The following is a 20,893-nucleotide window of genomic DNA, read 5'->3' as shown; positions in this document are numbered from 1 at the left end:
GTGAGTTAATATGCAGTCATGGAAATGTTTTTTTTTTAGCAGATGAAAAGAATCACAAATTGGGGTCTGGTGTTTATTAGTGTTGACTGGGCTGAAACAACAACAATGAAGGCTAATATAAAACATCAGTCTGCTTTGTATTACCCTTCATTGTTGTTTCAGCCCAATTAACACTAACGAATGTACATAACTCTGAATAAAACATTGTTGATCTTTAAGGTGCAACTTGAGCTCTTGCTTTGTTCAACTAGTATGCAGGTTACAGAGATTAGTTCCCCTGGAGAGAATGGCTGCTTTGCAAGGTGGACTTAATAAGCATTATATCCCACTGAGGTACTTTCAGCATTGAGAGCCAGACTGGTATAGTGGTTAAGTGTGTGGATTCTTATCTGGGAGAACCGGGTTTGATTCCCCACTTCTCCACTTGTACCTGCTGGAATGGCCTTGGATTAGCCATAGCTCTGGCAGGAGTTGTCCTTGAAAGGGCAGCTGCTGTGATAGCCCTCTCAGCCCCACCCACCTCCCATGGTGTCTGTTGTGGGGGGATAAGATACAGGAGATTGTAAGCCGCTCTGAGTCTCTGATTCAGAGAGAAGGGCGGGGTATAAATCTGCAATTCTTCTTCTTCCCAAACATTAATTCTGGACAGCACTACACATGCATGATATATTCCAATGAAGTATTATTTTTCTTCTCACCTAGGCATACCAAATATACCATTTATTTGCCCTCTCATTAAGGGGTTCTTTATTTTGGAGCTCTTAAGGTAACAGCCTTCAGTCCTTTCACAGATGAGAGCAGCATAATAGGGTTGCCACTTGCCAGGTCTGTGTTGGAAAATACCTGGAGACTTTGGGGATGGATCCGGGAGAAGGTGGGGTTTGTGGAGGGAAGGAGCCTCAGCATGGTCCAACGCCACAGAGTCCACCCTTCAAAGCAGCCATTTTCTCCAGGGGAACGGCTATCTCCTTGAACCCAGTTGAAACCCCAGGAGATCGCCAGCCACCTCCGGAGGCAAGCAACCCTATTTAATGAATTCCAGCGAGGCAGCCGTTTTGGCGGGCCAAAACAACAACAAAAAGTCTTGCGACTCCCACAACTCTGACCCATTTTTGTCGGCAGACGGCTTTCTGAGCCAGAGACCACTGCATCTGACGAAGCGCCCTGTGGCTCCCGAAAGACGACGCCATAATCCACTTTCGCATCTATGAAAAGTCATTTTTGCTTTTCATAAGTTTGATTATGTAAATAATGGAATAATAGTTTATAGATTTATGATGCAGAAAATAAGATTATTAACTTACTTACTTCCCTCCCCCCCTTCCTTTCCGTACTCCCTATTCCTTTTATTATAAACTGAATGAAATATATCGAAAACATAAAAGTCCTTTTTGCTCTGAACGCTTCTCTTCCCGCCTCGCTCTAACCCACCGGAGTAGAGCTAGAGAGGACGGGGCGGGGTAGAATTCCTCCGAGAGACGCGATTGGACGTTTAGAAGCCGGTAGGCGGGGCTGCCCCGCGGGCGATTCCATTCTTTGTTCTATCTGGAAGAGAAAAAAAAGGAAGGGCAAAATCGAGGCGGGGCTATTCGGAGTCGGGGGGCGTGGCTCACGAAAGCGGCCCTTCTCCGGTTGGTTGACGCGCGGGAAGGTGGGCGGAGTTCTGTTGCTGGGGCCGGTTGCCATGGACGCCGCGGCCTGGGGCAACTGGGCCGCCGCGACAGCATGGCGGGCCTGGAGGGCGACGACGCCGTGGCCGCCTTGGATCACATCGTCACCCAGTTCAACACCTACGAGGATTATCTGGACTCGCAGATCACCACGCAGGATCTCTTTTACTTGGAGGTGAGGCCTCGGTTCTCTTCAGCCCCGGGAGGAACGGGAACGACTCCTGAAGCAGAGGGTGCTTCTGAACATGCGCAGAGTGCATTCTCCCCCTCACACACTTGGGAATAGGGATGCCAATCCCCAGGTGGGGGGAGGGGATCCCTCGGTTTGGAGGCCCTCCCCCCACTTCAGGGTCATCAGAAAGGGGGGGGGATGTCTGCTGGGCACTCCATTATTCCCTGTGGAGACCAGTTCCCATAGGGTATAATGGAAAATTGATCTTCAGATATCGTTGGCTGGGGGGGGGGGCGTTTTTTGAGGTAGAGGCACCAAATTTGCAGCATAGCATTCAATGCCTCTCCTCAAAAAACCCTCCAAGTTTCAAAATGATTGAATCAGGGGGTACAATTCTATGAGCCCAAAAAGAAGGTCCCCTTATCCTTCATTATTTCCAATGGAGGGAAGGTGCACAGTTCCCTTAAACTGTGCTCCCTTTGGAGTTCAATTATGCTTGTCACAACCTTGCCTTCTCATGAAGGGGTTCTTTATTTTGGAGCTCTTAAGGTAACAGCCTTCAGTCCTTTCACAGATGAGAGCAGCATAATAGGGTTGCCACTTGCCAGGTCTGTGTTGGAAAATACCTGCTCCACCCCCCAAAGTCTCCTGGCTGCACCCCAAAGTCCCCAGATATTTCTTGAAATTGACTTGGCAACCCTATGTGGGAAGGACATTTTCAGAGGCTTTGCGCATGCTGCCCCCAGTCTGAAAGCTGCCGGGGCTGCTTCATTCTTTGAGGCATGTGTCTGTTCTATAAGCGTTTGCCTGAAGCGTGGGAATGTGACATCCACATGGGCTGCAGCCCCGTTTGTTTCTTTCATCGTGTTTTCAATCTGGTTTTTTTTTTGTCCAAAAGCAAAAGCTGACTTCTAAAGTGGTATATAGCAATATAAACTCAGAATATCAAGGGAATTGTATTTATTTTGTGTGTGTGGTAGATAACTCACCGAAAACATCCAGACAGCTTGTGACTGCAATTAAAAAAAAGGCCAACGCTATACTGAGGATTTTTGGGAAGGGGATTGAAAACAAATCAGCCAGTATCATAATGCCCCTGTATAAATCGATGGTGCGGCCTCATTTGGAGTACTGTGTGCAATTCTGGTTGCCGCACCTCAAAAAGGATATTATAGCATTGGAGAAAGTCCAGAAAAGGGCAACTAGAATGATTAAAGGGTTGGAACATTTTCCCTTTGAAGAAAAGTTAAAATGGGAGTTTTTTTAGCTTGGAGATACATCGACTGAGGGGTGACATGATAGAGGTTTACAAGATTATGCATGGGATAGAGAAGGTAGAGAAAGAAGTACTTTTCTCCCTTTCTCACAATACAAGAACTCATGAACATTCAATGAAATTGCTGAGCAGTCGGGTTAGAACAGATAAAAGGAAGTACTTCTTCACCCAAAGAGTGATTAACACGTGGAATTCACTGCCACAGGAGGCGGTGGCAGCTACAAGTATTGACAGCTCCAAGAGGGGATTGGACAAACCTATGGAGCAGAGGTCCATCAGTGGCTATTAGCCACAAGATATACATGGAACTCTGACTGGGGCACATGATGCTCTTTATTCTTGGTTCTTGGGGGGCAGCAGTGGGAGGGCTTCTAGTGTCCTGGCCCCAGTAATGAACCTCCTGATGGCACCTGTTCTTTTTTGGCCGCTGATTGACAGAGGGGTTAGGGATGAGGAGAAGCTGTTAGAGGGCGATAGAAAGAGAAAGAGAACTAGCCAGAGAAGCAGGCATGCTTTGGGCCCGGGGAGCAAGCGGGCGCAGGGTTGCAAGAGCAATTCATAGAATCATAGAGTTGGAAAGGACCTCCAGGGTCATCTAGTCCAACCCCCTGCACAATACAGGAAACTCACAAATACCTCCCCCTAAATTCACAGGATCTTCATTGCTGTCAGATGGCCATCTAGCCTCTGTTTAAAAACCTCCGAGGAAGGAGAGCCCACCACCTCCCGAGGAGGAAGCCTGTTCCACTGAGGAATCGCTCTGTCAGGAAATTCTTCCTAATGTTGAGCTAATAATAATAATAATAATAATAATTTTTATTTATATCCCGCCCTCCCTGCCGAGGCAGGCTCAGGGCAGCTCACAGACATGGAAAGCGCCATGAATTACAGTAAATACATTATACGATAAAATACAATAAAATACATTAAATAAATAGATTAATTAATTAAAACCACAACAGATAAGGTGCTATAATACAAAACAATGTATGTCAGAGCTGGGAACTCTTCTGATTTAATTTCAGCCCATTGGTTCTGGACTGACCTTCTGGGGCCACAGAAAACAATCCCACCCCATCCTCTATATGACAGCCCTTCAAGGACTTGAAGAGAGGCTCCTGTAACTGAGCGGCATGGAAGGAAAAGTCCTCCCAGGAGACTTTTACTGTGTATAAATAGCCTTATCCAGCACAGAGATATTACAGCAGGAGACTCTGCTGGGGGCAGGCCCTGAATTTCAAACACCGATCAGAATTGAGTAGCCAAAACTGCCAAGAGGAAGGAGAAGAGAACAAAGTTCAAGTCCAGAAGCACCTTTGGGGGAGGGCATCAAGTCATAGCTAACATACCAACCCCACAAGGTTTTCAAGGCAAAGAGACATTCAGAGGCCGTTTGCCATGGCCTGCCTCTGTGTAGCCACCCTGGACTTCCATGGTGGGCTCCCATCCAAACGCTCACCAGGGCTGACCCTGCTTAGTTTCCGAGATCTGATGAAATTGGGAGAGCCTGGCCTATCCAGGTCTGGGTTTGGGAGCCCCTTAAAGACCAACAAAATAGTCCAGGGTATAAACTGGCTATGCTTGGCATGCAGAAGGTCCCAGGTTCAATCCCCAGCATTTCCTGTTGAAACAGCTAGGCTGTAGAAGATGTGAAGAGCCTGAGACTCTGGAGAGCTGCTGCCAGCCTGAGCAGGCAATACTGACCTTGACAGGTCAGTGCTCTGATTCAGCATAAGGCAACTTCAAGGGTGTGTATGTGTCACCTCTAGCCTGTAGGTGGGCAGCAGCAGCATCGAAGTCCGTTCCTAAAGAAGAAGAAGAAGATATTGGATTTATATCCCGCCCTCCACTCCAAAGAGTCTCAGAGCGGCTCTCAATCTCCTTTACCTTCCTCCCCCACAACAGACACCCTGTGAGGTGGGCGGGGCTGGAGAGGGCTCTCCCAGCAGCTGCCCTTTCAAGGACAACCTCTGTCAGAGCTATGGCTGACCCAAGGCCATCCAGCAAGCTGCAAGTGGAGAAGTGGGGAATCAAACTCGGTTCTCCCAAATAAGAGTCCGCACACTTCACCACTACACCAAACTGGCTCTAAAGAAGGCTCCTTCCTGTTTCCAAGAGCTCATTTGCACAACTGCAGTCAAAACTGGCTTTAAGGGTCTTATCTTAATCCCCATGTCGTCTGGGAGCCGTAGTTTTGCTTCAGTGCTCTGTACTGGATCTTCAATTTTCTAGAACTCTAGCAAGGGACACTGTTGCAGCAAAACAGCTTTTAGTGTATACTGCGGCAATTTTAATATTTATTTATATTTTTTGTATATTAATTCAGGTCTCTTCAGCCTGCATCAGGCGCTCGCAGTGAATTATATCTTTGTTTTAGATATTTATGTCCTGCCTTGTGACCTAGTATGGTTGACACAATAGCTTCCTCTTGCACAGCTAATCAATAGAGGACTCTTGTACCATTAGCTGCATGGAAGGGAGAATTTTTTGCTGGTGTGGCTTGTCAGGGCTTAATGCTACGGCAGCGAGAAGCTGCTCTGGTTGAAATTCCCTCTGTGCACAGTTTGGGGAAACTGTAGCGAATCCTGTTTTCTTTCATACCCAGGTGAGCACAAATACTGCATACCTGTGCATCGCAGGTTGTGCATGCAATAATGTTATACTCTGCGATCCTATGTCTACTTAGAAGCAGGACTTTTTTTTGAGCAGGAACGCAGTTCTGGCTAGCTTGGCGTCAGGGGGTGTGGCCTTCTTCTACCCAAAAAGCCCTGTGCAAAACAATGGTGATGACAGGGGTGTGTGGTTTAATATGCAAATGAGTTCCTGCTGGGCTTTTTCTACAAAAAATGCCCTGCTCAGAAGTATGTCCCATCGTGCAGTGCCAGATTCAACCCTGTGGAGGCCCCTAGGCAGTCAAAATCTTGGAGGCCCCCTTGTAAATTATCACGGAATTGGAGCACCCGCTCCACTGCCTGTGGCCCCCCTGGAACCTGCAGGCACCTTCTCAAAAGCCCCTTTGATAAAGCTGCAGGAGAGAGGCAGAGAGAGGCAAACTTGGCGACAACGCTAGCAGCAGCCTCACCAGACAGATCGGGCAAAGACTGGCTCGCTAGGGTTGCTAAATCCAATTCAAGAAATATCTGGGGACTTTGGGGGAGGAACCAGGAGACTTTGGGGGTGGAGCCGAGACATTGGGGCGGAACCAGGAACAAGGGTGTGACAAGCATAATTGAACTCCAAGAAAGTTCTGGCCATCACATTTAAAGGGACAGCACACCTTTTGTCTTCCTTCTATAGGAAATAATGAAGAATAGGGGCACCTTTTTTCTGGCTCATAGAATTGGACCCCCTGGCTGCATTGTGCAGGCTCTGAGGGCTGCAAGCAGGGGGAAAACCGGGGCGGGGGGGAGCTGGCCCAGGGCCTTTAAAGGTGTGGGGGCCCATAGGCCAATGTCTACTTGGCCTAATTGTTAATCCGGCCCTGCCACCGTGGGGTTTACTCACAGATGAATATGCCCAGGATTGCACTGATAGGCGCCTGGAGTTTCTGCAGCACTCACCTGTTGGGAACAACTAAGGTCCTTCCCCTATCTGTCTAGAACAACCTTCCAGTGTTCAGGTGCTTTTCTGCCTTCATGCCACAACTTTCATATACCTACTCTCTTCTCTAGCACATACCTTATTAGCCAAGAACAGCTGTCTGCCCTGCATCGCTTAGGGCAGTAATGCTCATTGGCTCAGGAGCCCCATGTGACTCTTTGACTCGCCTAGCGTGGCACCTGCCCAACATTTCAGAAGACTGTCTGAGGTCCTTGCACGGTGGGGCTCGTGGCTGGCAGATGGTTCCCACCTTGAACCAGCCACCACTGGAGAACTGAGCAAGCCGTGAGTTTCCCTGAGGTGCAGGCTTCATTCCAGGGATGGGAGTAAATGTGGCTGTTTTGGCTAATGGTGATTGTAAATGTGGCTCTCCGTGAGACACAGAGTGAGTACCACTGGCTTAGGGAAATCGATTCCTGCGGCAAGCACCAGCAGGAGGCAAGAAACTTCAGTGGCAAAAGATGTTTTTTGAGAAGGACCTAATGTAGTTTAACGTATATGAATATGATCGCCTCTCTCCTCTTTTTTATTTTTTTATTTTGCGGATTTATAGTCCTCCCTTTCCCATAATAGAAGAGCCCCGTGGCGCAGAGTGTTAAAGCTGCAGTACTGCAGTCCTAAGCTCTGCTCACGACGTGAGTTTGATCCCCAGCGGGAGCTGGGTTTTCAGGTAGCCGGCTGGAGGTAGACTCAGCCTTCCATCCTTCCGAGGTTGGTAAAATGAGTACCCAGCTTGCTGGGGGGAAAGTGTAGATGACTGGGGAAGGCAATGGCGAACCACCCTGTAAAAAGTCTGCGAAAGCAACGTCACCCCAGAGTCGGAAACGACTGGTGCTTGCACAGGGGACCTTTCCTTTCCTTGCCCATAATGGGCTCAGGGCAGATTACAACATAATAGGACAATTAAAAATCCAACAGTAAAACAATTAAGACAGTTAAAACAAGCAGATATTCAGTGTCCATTAATCTCTTTGGCTTTCTCTGGCCTCTCTCCTCCAGCTTCTCTCTCATACGCTATGGCAGGGCTCCTTGTGCTTTGGCAATGAAAACCCAAGGGCAGGCACGTAGGGCAAGTGTTTCGGAGAGATATTTAAGGAGAGGGTCGAAAATGTGGAGGGAAGTCCGGGCCGGCTGGAAACAAGAATGGGAAGGAGATGAGTCATAAGACTGACAGGGCAACTGACAGCTCAAATCAGGTGTGAGGATCTACAGGGGCTAGGGTTAGAATTAGAGGCATTGAATATAATTAGCTGCTTCAGCGGAGCAGTGAGTTAAGAATCTGCTGCAACTACTGCTGCAACGCAGGAGCCCAGAGCAGCCTGCCCTCTCAGGATCAGTTTAAATGTTTAGGGCCGTTTAGCTTAGAGAAAAGGTGAGTCAGAGGAAACATGGTGGAGGTCATAAGAACATCAGAGAAGCCATGTTGGATCAGGCCAGTGGCCCATTCAGTCCAACACTCTGTGTCACACAGTGGCCAAAAAACCCCAAGTGCCATCAAGAGGTTCACCAGTGGAGCTAGAAGCCCTTCCACTGTGCCCCCCCCCCAAGCACAAGAATACAGAGCATCACTGCCCCAGACAGAGAGTTCCAACAATATGCTGCAGCTAATAGCCACTGCTGGACCTCTGCTCCATATGCTTATCCATTCCCCTCTTGAAGCTGTCTATGCTTGTAGCCAACACCACCTCCTGTGGCAGTGAATTTCACATGTTAATCACCCTTTGGGTGAAGAAGTATTTCCTGTAAAATATGGTTGTCAAGTCCAATTCAAGAAATATCTGAGGACTTTGGGGGTGGAGCCAGGAGACATTGAGGGTAGAACCAGGAGCAAGGTTGTGACAGGCACGATTGAACTCCAAAAGGAGTTCTGACCCTCACATTTAAAGGGGCCATATTCCTTTTGAAATGCCTTCCTTCCATTGGAAATAATGAAGGATAGGGGCACCTTCTTTTGGGGCTCATAGAATTGGACCCCCTGGTTCAATCTTTTTGAAACTTGGAGGGTCTTTTGAGGGAAGGCACTGGATGCTATGCTGAAAATTTGGTGCCCGTTCCTCAAAAAACAGCACCCCCCCCCCGAGCCCCAAATACCCACGGATCAATTCTCCATCGTATCCTATGGGAATCAGTCTCCATAGGGAATAGTGGGCTGCCCAGCAGACATTTCTCTCCCCCTCCCCCTGTTTTCTGATGACCCTGAAATGGGGGGAGGGCCTCCAAACCAGGGGATCCCCTGCCCCCACCTGGGGATTACACAACAAAAAATGTAAGCTAGTGACCAATTTACTAAGAAGTATATAGAAACCAGTCCAAATGTCCAAAACATGTATATTCACGTCCCAAAGTAGTGTGGTGGCAAGCCAATCGATTAAGTACTTGTTTCTTTCCAGTCTTCATCAGACCTGGGACCAATATTGATTCAATTATGTAGATTCTTTACACAATTTTCAATTTTCTTGCGCAAGAAGCCACATACTGAGCTGTAGCTGATGTGAAATTATCAAAGATTTCAGGTTTTCACGGCTGGTAACATCATTAGGGTTTGTAGAATCTTTCAGGATCAAGTGCCGTGTTCTACTGGAGAAAGTTTTCCTTCCAGACGTTTCGTTCTCAGCTGCGGAGAACATCCTCAGTGGCGTTGCAGCCGGAGCAGGCGCTCAGACCTTCTTGGCTGCTGTGCATTGAGTGGGGCCAGGGCTGCTGGAGAGCTGCTATTTCTAGGCTGGAGGGGGTGTGATGAAAGGGCAATTGGTTTGTGGATGTGCCCATTGTTTGGTGGGGCTTCCTGGAAGGGTAGTGATAAGGAAACTGGCTGTTGAATGTGACCATTGTTCCGTGTTAATTGCTGGGAGGGTTGGAAGGGTTTTGAAGATAAGGAAGATGGTTGTTGACTGTGCTGATTGTTCTGTGGAATTTATAGTCTGTAGGGTGTTTTGCAGAGCTGGGTACCAAGCTTGGTGGCTGCCCTACATAAAATCTGTCACCGACCGCATTGGCAAAATTCTCAAACGCCATAATGTTGACACAGTTTTCAAGCCCACACAACAGATCCGCCACATGCTGCACTTGGCCAAAGATATGAGAGATCCACTTTCAACCCCTGGAGTCTACAAAATACCCTGCTCCTGTGGTGCAGTCTACATTGGCACTACCCAACGCAGTATCAACATCGTCTCACCGAACACAAGAGACACTGTCGCTTGTTTCAGCCAGAAAAATCAGCTGTAGCTGAACATGCACTTCAAGAAGGAGACCACGTCATCTACTTTGCAAGAACTGAAGTCCTTTCTACAGTCTCACATTATCATACCCGCCTGAACAGAGAAGCTATTGAGATTTACAAACACCAGCACAATTTTAACAGAAAGGAAGAAGGCATTTTCATCCACCAATCTTGGTACCCAGCTCTGCAAAACACCCTACAGACTATAAATTGCAGAAAGTCTCAGAACAACCAGCAAATTCCACAGAACAATCAGCACAGTCAACAACCATCTTCCTTATCTTCAAACCCCTTCCAACCCTCCCAGCAATTAACACGGAACAATGGTCACATTCAACAGCCAGTTTCCTTATCACTACCCTTCCAGGAAGCCCCACCAAACAATGGGCACATCCACAAACCAATTGCCCTTTCATCACACCCCCTCCAGCCTAGAAATAGCAGCTCTCCAGCAGCCCTGGCCCCACTCAATGCACAGCAGCCAAGAAGGTCTGAGCGCCTGCTCCGGCTGCAACGCCACTGAGGATGTTCTCCGTAGCTGAGAACGAAACGTCTGGAAGGAAAACTTTCTCCAGTAGAACACGGCACTTGATCCCGAAAGATTCTACAAACCCTAATGATGTGAAATTGCTGCTGGGGATGCTCTGCATCCCTCTTTTTTGAAAATTGTGTAAAGAATCTATATAATTGAATCAATATTGGTCCCAGGTCTGATGAAGACTGGAAAAAAACAAGTATTTAATCGATAGGCTTGTCACCACGCTACTTTGGGACTTGAATATACATGTTTTGGACATTTGGACTGATTTCTATATACTTCTTAGTCAATTGGTCACTAGCTTGCATTTTTTGTTGTGTTATCCATTATAGTGACCTCTCTCAGATTGTATTTTATCCCACCTGGGGATTGGCAACCCTACTCTAAAATGATGCCTGGCGTGGAAATGGTAGACGGGGAGTCCTCTCCCATGATGCTAGAAGCCAGGGTCGTCCGCTGAAGCTGAAGGGTAGCTGATTCAGGGCAGACGAAAGGAAGTGCTTCTTCTCACATCATTTGTGGGAGTCCCTGCCGCAGGGTGCGGTGGTGGCCTCCTCCCCCTTAGAAGGCTTGAAAAGGGGAGTGGGCGGATTCATGGAGGGCAGGGCTGTCAATGGCTCCTAGTTATGATGGATGTCTCCTCCCTCCAGTAGCAGAAGCAGCACGGCTCTTTGCGTCAGTTGCTGGGGAGCACAAGCAAGAGGATGCCTGGACTTGGCAGGCACGAGGAGCAGCAGGAGCAGCTGCTTCCTCCTCTTCCTCTTCAGTTGGTGGGGGCTGGAGCTGTGGGCTCCCCCAACAGCTCCTCTGCCTCCTCCTCAGTTGGGGGTGGGCAGGCTGTGAGCAGTGCAGGGCAGATGTCCTGGTTGACCATTGGCTGAGACTGCTCCTGTGCAAGCCTGGAATCATAGAGTTGGCAGGGACCTCCAGGGTCATCTTGTCCAACCCCCTGCACAATGCAGGAAAATCACAAATCCCTCCCCCTAAATTCACAGGATCCTCATTGCAGTCAGATGGCCATCTAGCCTCTGTTTAAAAACCTCCGAGGAAGGAGAGCCCACCACCTCCCGAGGAAGCCTGTTCCACTGAGGAACTGCTCTAAACTCACAAATCCCTCCCCTAAATTCCCAGGATCTTCATTGCTGTCAGATGGCCGTCTAGCCTCTGTTTAAAAACCTCAAAGGAAGGAGAGCCCACTGCCTCCCGAGGAATGCAGGTGAGAGGTATAAACCAGGAGTGTCCAAACTTGGTTAATGTAGGAAGGAAAGGTCCCCTGTGCAAGCACCAGTCGTTTCCGACTCTGGGGTGACGTTGCTTTCACAACGTTTTCACGGCAGACCTTTTTACAGGGTGGTTTGCCATTGCCTTCCCCGGTCATCATGTAAGAGCCACATGAAATAAACACCAGACGTTTGAGAGCCACAAGACATGAATGTCAGATGTCTGAGAGCTGGAAGGAAGGAAAATAGATGAGGGAGGGAGAGCTGGAAAGAAAGCAACTTTAAATGCTTGGAGAAGTTATTTAAAGAGAAATGTCTTCTCCCAGGTGATGGGGGCTTCGAGAGCCACACACTATGTGTGAAAGAGCCACGAAAGACTCCCGAGCCACAGTTTGATCACCCCTGGTATAAACCATGTTTGCTGCCTTTTGCTGTTTCACTGGCCCCCGTGGTGCTGCTAGGGATGCCAGCCTCCAGGTGGGACCTGGGGATCTCCCAGAACTACAGCTCATCTCCAGACTACAGAAATCAAGTTGCCCTGGGGGGGGGGAATGGATGCTTCGGAGGGTGGACTCTGTGACACAGTACCCCACTGAGGTCCCTGATCTTCCCTGGCTCCATCCCCAAATCTCTAGGAATTCCCCAACCTGGAGCTGGCAACTGAATCCTTCCCATCTCATGGCAACCCTATGCTGCCTGCATCTCCAGGGATCATCTCAGTTGCATGGGGTGGGGACTGGCCCAGCATGGCGAGCAAAATGGGGCTGGCGTGCTGCCGCTTGGCATGTTGCAGGGTCCCCTCCCCTTGGCCTAGATGGTGCTGGTCACTGGGAGTGAGCAAAGTTTGCAGGTGCTGGGTTCTGGATCAGCTGACTGGGGAGGTGGGCTAGTTTGCCCTGCAGTTTGAGTCAGGCTCTTCCTCTTCTCATTAAGGATAGTTTTAATGTGTTGGAAAAAAAGAGACCCCAAATGAAAATTTTGTGCTCAATTGTGCTCTGCAGCTTTGAGGTTTGTTCTCAGCAGGACGCCTTCCAGTCCCAATTTGTTCCTGCGGTCAAAGTCAAATCTGCAAGCTTTTGGCGAGAACTTTGAAAGGGGAGCTAGGGGTTGTAGGTGAGATAGGAAGCCAGCAATGTGTCTCCCTTTTGGGGTTGGGGGGGGGCAGTGGGAGTCGCAAGGTTATTTGATGCATAAAAGGGACACCTCCGTCTCCATCTTTCTTAGGCTTGTAGAACAAAGCAGGAGTCAAGTGTCACCTTTAAGACCAACAGCGTTTTATTCAGAACGTAAGCTTTCGTGTGCTCCAAGCACACTTCATCAAACGAGAAATCAGGTACAGTGAGCAGAGCTACATATAGCTGGTAGGCAGTGGTTTAGAATGCAAAATGGTACAAATATAAAACCCACTGAAAGAATAGTAAAATTAACAAATTGTGCTACCCAGATCAAAGGTTTGCTCAATTTGTTAACTGCTACGCTTAGGTCAGACTCTCCAGTATCTCCAGATACTGGCACCTTTAAACCAAAGCTTAATTCTCATCTATTCAGTTATCTGAAGAGGTGTACATGCACACAAAAGCTTATTCCCACAGTTGAACTCGTTGGTCTTAAAGGGGCCACTGGACTCAAAGTTTGTTCTAAAAACAATTTAGTCACTATTATGGGAAGACGTGAGCCGTATGGGTGAGGACTGGGAAAAGTGCCTGGCCCTTGCATCTACCTCTCAGAGTTGTTGTGGAGGGGAGGGGGATGTTTTAAGTTACTTTGAGTCTCCACTGAGGAGAAAAGCAGCGTGTAAATAATCCAACAGCCCCCCCCCCCCCCGCCTGTTGTACTGTGCTCTAAGGAGCAGGGCAGTGAGTTAAATTTGCTTGTTGTTCTGCACAGCTGCCACTAGGTGGAAGTATTATTTCACTTTTGAGCCCATGGAAAGCAGACGCTGCAAGGGGTGGGCCTTTCCTCAACTGGTGATCTGCCAGCCGCGTAGGTCTGCCTTCTCTCAGTTCCTTTCTTTAGTGTTATTCGCATATCACAGGGTACTTTGTGGCTTTATAGACTAACGCGGTCAAAAAATCAAGCCCTTCCTGCTTAAGATCCAAATGGTTTGCGGGCAGGTGGGCCCCAATCCTGTTTGCTGTATTTCCTTGCACGAACGGGGCACAGAACTGCCAGTCACCATGAGTGGCAGGGCAAGTGATACCTTCGGGGGTAGATGGGCTGGTCTGCCTTACACTTTAGCTATCCAGCAGATTTCAGAGTTAGGAATAACCAGAAGTGCTAAAATCTTCCTCAAGTACAGTGATTTAGGGGAGGGACGGTGGCTCAGTGGTAGAGCATCTGCTTGGGAAGCAGAAGGTCCCAGGTTCAATCCCTGGCATCTCCACTAAAAAAGGGGCCAGGTGTCATGTCATGGGTGCTGGGGACCCTTCAGAGGAAGTTGAGTCTGATGAGGAAACTGTGCCCCTGCCACCTGCACCAGTGCCCCTGCCTCCTGCTGGAGAAGATCCCAGCCCCCCTGCCTCGCCCTCTCGGGTGGCTCGTGTGCGTGACCGCCTCCGGCAGGACCTCAGGGATCGGAGGAGGGCGGCACGCTCACAAGCAAGACGCTCCCTGAGCCCTGAGTTCTGAGAGGATTCTGGCCCTTCTAAGAGCAAGGATGCTTGAGTGGTAACAGGATCCTGGCTGCCTCCCTGAGCCAGCAATTAGCCCAAACGGGCAACAGCCAGCAGAGGGCTATATAGCTGTGGGCTTTGGGAGGAAGCTTTGTGGAAGCAACTAGTCATCTCCCTGACATTCTAGCATCCACTCCGGCTTGACTTTGGTTCCTGACTCCCTGACTTTGGCTTTGGACTTCTGGACTCCCTGACCTCGGCTTCTGGACCTCAGACCTACGATACTTCTACAGTGATTCGGATTTGGCGCCTCGGACCCTCCTGCTTACTGGCTACAGACCTCGGACTGCCTCTGGACCTTGCCTGACCCGGCCCCAGCCGTGACAGATTGCTTCCACCGACAAACACCCACTCCACAGGATGGATGCTGAAGCAAGTGAAACCACAGAACTACTGGCTGCGCTCCAAGCCCAGGTACAGCAGCTAACACAGGCAGTAGTGCACTTGCAGCAACAACCTGTGGCCAGTGCTCCAGCCAAGTGCCCAGTTCCCCCACCTGACAGATTTGGGGGTGCCGTGGAAGAATTTCCTGCCTTCCTAGCACAGTGTCGGCTGTACTTTGAACTGAGAGCACGGGACTTCCTCAATGACAAAACCAAGGTGTGTTTCGTCATCAGTCTGTTAAAGGGGCAGGCGGCCAAATGGGCCACACCCTTACTGGTCGCGTCCTCTCCCCTACTGACTGATTACCAGGGGTTTGAGGCCCACCTGTCTGCTGCTTTCTCAAACCCAGTCCAAGCAGCCACAGCCAACCGGAAGATCAGGGCACTGAAACAAGGCAACTCCTCGGTGGCTCAATATGCCACTGAATTCAAGCTCCTGACCCAGGACTTGGCGTGGAATGAGGCTGCCCAGATGGACCAGTTTACTGAGGGGTTGGCAGAGGAGGTCCTGGATGAACTGGCCAGGGTGGAGCAGCCACCCACGCTCCAAGAACTTATCACCCTCTGCCTCTGCATCGATGGCCGCCTGGAAAGTCGCCGCCAAGCCAAGACCAGAGGGCGCCAGCTCCCTGCGCCGTGCTACCTGGCTCCTCGCCCGTCCCCAGCTAGTACCAGCACCAAGGATGAGCCTATGCAGCTTGGAGCTGCTCGACCCCGCCTGACCCCAGAGGAAAAGACCAGACGCCGCACGCAGAATCTGTGCCTCTACTGCGGCACGGCAGGCCACTATGCCTCTGGCTGCCCTGCTAAGCATCGGATACCTGGACCTTCGCTGCCACCGCCGCCAAAAGGGCAGCCCCAGGCGTAAGTGGACCCCCCAGCCTGGGGCGACTAGCTGGGTCCTCCGAACAGCGGGCTAATACCCCAGGGCCATTCCTGCTACCAGTCAAACTCCGTCTGCCTGACGAACGCTGGCTGTTCGTGTATGCCATGCTGGACTCGGGAGCGGCCCACTGTTTTATAGATGCCGCCTTTGTGAAGCAGCACCAGATCCCTGTGCAGACAAAAGGGATTCCGTCGCTGGTGGAGGCTATTGACGGGCGCCTCCTCCGTTCTGGCCCTGTCACCCAGGAGACCTGTCCCATCACCTTCCACGTCCAGCAGCACCAAGAACAGCTGCGGTTTGATGTCGCCCGCATGCCTCGCTTCCCGCTGATTCTAGGCCTTTCCTGGCTGAAGCTGCACAACCCCATCGTGGACTGGGCCCAGCAGGAACTACGCTTCCGAGACCCATGCCCCCATCTGACTCCTCCCACCACTCTAGCAGCTGGCATCCCGAGTGGTGGTCCTCAGCTCCCTCAGAAGTATGTGGACTTTGCTGATGTCTTCGAAGAGACAGGAGCTGATCAGCTTCCCCCTCACCGGCCCTACGACTGTGCCATTGATTTGGTACCTGGGGCACCACTCCCGGTGGGGCGTCTGTACCCAATGTCGGAGCCGGAGTTGGCAGCTCTGCGAGACTTCCTGGACAAGAACCTGAAACGCGGATTCATCCGACCCTCAACCTCTCCCCTATCTGCTCCAGTGCTCTTCGTGAAGAAGAAAAGTGGGGAGCTCCGGCTGTGCAATGACTACCGGGCCCTGAACAAGATCACCATCCGCGACCGGTACCCTCTACCACTGATCCCTGAACTCTTGGATCGCCTAAAGGGGGCCCAAATCTACACCAAGCTGGACCTCCGTGGAGCGTACAATTTGGTGCGCATACGGCCCGGAGACGAATGGAAGACCGCGTTTGGGACCCGATACGGGCAGTACGAGCACCTGGTAATGCCCTTCGGACTGACCAATGCCCCCGCTGTCTTCCAGAGGTTCATGAATGACATATTCCGGGACCTGCTCGACCGCTTCGCGATCATATACCTGGATGACATTCTAATTTACTCCCGCAATCCTGCCCAGCACGCCGAGCACGTCCGCCAGGTCCTGCAGCGCCTACGAGCCCATGGTCTCTACGCCAAGCTGGAGAAGTGCGACTTCGACCTGCGCTCCGTCGAGTTCCTTGGGCACATCGTGTCACCGCAGGGGATCCTCATGGACCCGAAAAAAGTAGAAGCGGTCCTGACCTGGCAGGCTCCTCAGAATCGCAAAGACCTGCAGCGGTTCCTCGGTTTTGCCAACTACTATCGGCAATTCATCCCGGCCTACGCATCCCTGACCACACCCCTGACTCAACTACTCCGCCCCAAAGAACCCTTCCACTGGTCCCCAGAGGCCGATAACGCCTTCTCCACCCTGAAGACTCGCTTTGCCACCGGGCCACTCCTGAGATACCCCGACCCCCAGCTTCCCTTTACGGTGGAAGCTGATGCCTCCAACGTGGCCCTGGGAGCAGTGCTGTCCCAGCGCGAGGAGCCGTCCCAGCCACTACAGCCCTGTGCCTATTACTCGCGGCAGCTCACTGCTGCAGAGAGGAACTATACCATCTGGGAGAGGGAGTTGCTCGCGATCAAGGCGGCGTTTGAGGTTTGGCGACATTACCTCGAAGGGGCTCGCCACCCTGTTCAAGTGCTCACCGATCACCGGAACTTGGAACACCTCCAGACCACCCGCCGTCTCAACCAGCGCCAGATCCGGTGGTCCCTATTCTTCTCTCGCTTCGACTTCCGGATCTCCTACATCCCCCATACCCAGAACCGGAAAGCAGACGCGCTCTCCCGGAAACCGGAATACGCCCCTGCCTCAACTGAGACCACGCCCGTTGCTCCAATCCTGCCGCCCTCAGTATTTGCAGCCACCTCCACTTCACCAGCACTCGTGGAGGACATTCGGGCTAGCCAGGCCAATGATCCCTGGGTCCAGCAACACCTCCAGGCTCTCCAAGATGACCCAACAGGGGAGTTCACGACTCGAGGCGGCCTCTTGCTACACCGCGAACGCCTCTATGTGCCGCCCGGGCCCTTGCGGGCAGAAGTGCTACGCCTGACCCACGACTCGTTACCCGCCGGGCACTTTGGACAGCATAAGACCACCCACTTGCTGACAAGGGAATTCTGGTGGCCACGAGTTCGCGCTGATGTTGCCCGCTATGTCAGCTCCTGTGACGTCTGCCGACGGGCCAAAGACATCCCAGCCAAACCCTCAGGGTTGCTGCAGCCCTTGCCCACATCTTCAGGACCCTGGGATACCATCTCGATGGACTTCATCACGGAACTTCCACGCTCCAAGGGTCAGACTTGTATCTGGGTGGTCGTTGACCTATTTACCAAGATGGCCCACTTTGTTCCGTGCCCGAAACTCCCCACAGCTCAGGAGACGGCCCAGCTTTACCTGCAACACATCTTTCGTCTGCATGGACTCCCAGCCCATCTGATCTCCGATCGGGGCCCTCAGTTCTCCTCTCGGTTCTGGCAAGCCCTCCATTCCAGCCTGGGTACTCGAGTGCACCTGTCCTCGGCCTACCACCCACAGACAGATGGCCAGACAGAGCGCACCAATGCCACGCTAGAGCAATATCTCCGCTGTTACACCTGTTACCAGCAGGATGACTGGACCACTCTATTGCCCCTAGCGGAGTTTGCATACAACAACGCGGTCCATTCATCCACCCAAATGACCCCGTTTGCTGCAACCTACGGGTACCACCCTCGGTTCTTCCCAGCGATCCTACCACCCACGAATGTCCCCGCCGTCGATGCCTACCTGCAAGAACTCCGTGCCAGCCAAGACTTGCTCCGAGAGCAGCTACAGCAAGCCAAGGAGGCATATAAACGGGCTGCGGACCGAAAGAGGCAAGAAGGCCCTCCAGTGCAGCCGGGGGATCAGGTGTGGCTCTCAACTCGCTACCTGCGCCGGCCTGGTCGGTCTCACAAGCTGGATGCACGGTTCATTGGACCCTACCCCGTCGTTGAACAAATAAACCCCGTCGCCTTCAGGCTCCAGTTGCCACCCCACCTCCGCATTCACCCCGTGTTTCATCGCTCCCTCCTTGTTCCGGCTGCACCCCCTGACCCAGCTCGGACTCCTTCCCCACCGCCGCCACCACCAGTGTTGGTGGATGACGAGGAAGAATATGAGGTGCGCCAGATCCTGGACTCCCGGTACCATCGTGGAGGCCTCCAGTACCTGGTGGACTGGGAGGGATACGGCCCAGAAGACCGGTCTTGGGAGCCCGAGGACAATCTTCATGCCCCGGACTTGGTGCACCAGTTCCACAACGACCACCCCGACCTTCCAGGTCCCTCGACGGAGGGGGGCCCTGGGGGGGGGGATAGTGTCATGGGTGCTGGGGACCCTTCAGAGGAAGTTGAGTCTGATGAGGAAACTGTGCCCCTGCCACCTGCACCAGTGCCCCTGCCTCCTGCTGGAGAAGATCCCAGCCCCCCTGCCTCGCCCTCTCGGGTGGCTCGTGTGCGTGACCGCCTCCGGCAGGACCTCAGGGATCGGAGGAGGGCGGCACGCTCACAAGCAAGACGCTCCCTGAGCCCTGAGTTCTGAGAGGATTCTGGCCCTTCTAAGAGCAAGGATGCTTGAGTGGTAACAGGATCCTGGCTGCCTCCCTGAGCCAGCAATTAGCCCAAACGGGCAACAGCCAGCAGAGGGCTATATAGCTGTGGGCTTTGGGAGGAAGCTTTGTGGAAGCAACTAGTCATCTCCCTGACATTCTAGCATCCACTCCGGCTTGACTTTGGTTCCTGACTCCCTGACTTTGGCTTTGGACTTCTGGACTCCCTGACCTCGGCTTCTGGACCTCAGACCTACGATACTTCTACAGTGATTCGGATTTGGCGCCTCGGACCCTCCTGCTTACTGGCTACAGACCTCGGACTGCCTCTGGACCTTGCCTGACCCGGCCCCAGCCGTGACACCAGGCAAATAGGTGTGAAAAACCTCAGCTGGACCCTGGAGAGCCGCTGCCAGTCTGAGAAGACAATACTGACTTTGATGGACCGAGGGTCTGATTCAGTATAAGGCAGCTTCATATGTTCATATATGTTCAGTGTTTTGTTTTGATTTTTTGCTGTTGTTGTAGAATAAGATTTTTTAAAAAATTTATTGGCAATTTCCGGTGGGCACAGGTTGGATTTGGACAAGTGAGCTGCAGAGCCGACTCTCAGCTCCACTAAAGAACCTTTAGATGGCCGTTGGGAAGCCTTTTCTCCACTCCAAAATGGAAAGAATCTCTGCCCCATAGCTCTTTATCTCACCCTTCCTCCAGCAGTTCAGGGTGACTTATGTAGTTGCATTTTATCTTCACAACAACCTTGGGAGGTGGCTTTGGCAAAGAGCTCAAGACCAATCCAAGATCATTCAGCAGGTTTCGTGGCAGAGTAGGGCTTTGAACCCAGGGCTCGATAACAACCTATTTTAAAAGAAATATAGCTCCTCCACTCCTTAAAAACCCTGCAATAGTATACGCAGTGTTTAGGGAGACTGATTGTGATCGCGCTTAGCTGTTCTGGCTCTTGGCTTTCACTCGTCTTTCTTTCTTTAACCGTCATTTTCTGTATTTCCGGTGATACTTAGCTCCATGTCCAGCTATCCATTTCTACATACCAAACCTCAGTTTGTATGTACATAGCTACAGTTTTCCGTTCAGCTGAACTAGTTGCGTGCCCATTCTTTTATTTCAGTCAATTAATTTATTATGATCCAAGCTGAACCAACACCAACGTAAGAGCAAAAGCTAAATGTGCACACATGTGAATATTAAAAACAAAATTATTAACCTCATTAAACCCTAATTTCAATGATAAAAAGGTAAAGGTAGTCCCCTGTGCAAGCACCAGTCATTTCCGACTCTGGGGTGACGTTGCTTTCACAATGTTTTCATGGCAGACTTTTTTTACAGGGTGGTTTGCCATTGCCTTCCCCAGTCATCTACACTTTCCCCCCTCGAGCTGGGTACTCATTTTACCGACCACGGAAGGATGGAAGGCTGAGTTAACCTGGAGCCGGCTACCTGAACCCAGCTTCTGCCGGGCTGGAACTCAGGTCGTGAGCAGAGCTTAGGACTGCGGTACTGCAGCTTTACCACTCTGCGCCTTGGGGCAGATTAATTTCAATGATACAAGCTGGCTAAAAAGGCTGAAACCTCTGCTTCCCTATTGAGCAAGCTAAAGTACAAAATTTGGCCACC

At 51.2% G+C, this 20,893-nt stretch overlaps 1 protein-coding gene across 1 annotated transcript in view; it reads left to right on the top strand.

Moving 5' to 3' along the window:
• The first annotated feature begins 1,691 nt into the window (after positions 1–1,691).
• CFAP299 (cilia and flagella associated protein 299) overlaps positions 1,692–20,893 on the top strand; it is a 437,840-nt gene continuing 418,638 nt past the window's right edge. The window contains exon 1 of the mRNA XM_060247141.1: positions 1,692–1,845. Within this exon, the coding sequence (XP_060103124.1) occupies positions 1,726–1,845 (120 nt within the window). The 5' untranslated portion in view covers positions 1,692–1,725. The remainder of the gene's footprint in view (positions 1,846–20,893) is intronic.

This window comes from Heteronotia binoei, chromosome 9, assembly GCF_032191835.1.
Source record: "Heteronotia binoei isolate CCM8104 ecotype False Entrance Well chromosome 9, APGP_CSIRO_Hbin_v1, whole genome shotgun sequence".
In the NCBI taxonomy this organism is placed as follows: domain Eukaryota; kingdom Metazoa; phylum Chordata; class Lepidosauria; order Squamata; family Gekkonidae; genus Heteronotia; species Heteronotia binoei.
The sequence above is the reverse complement of the archived record's forward strand: the minus strand, read 5'-3'. Positions and strand labels throughout refer to the sequence as shown.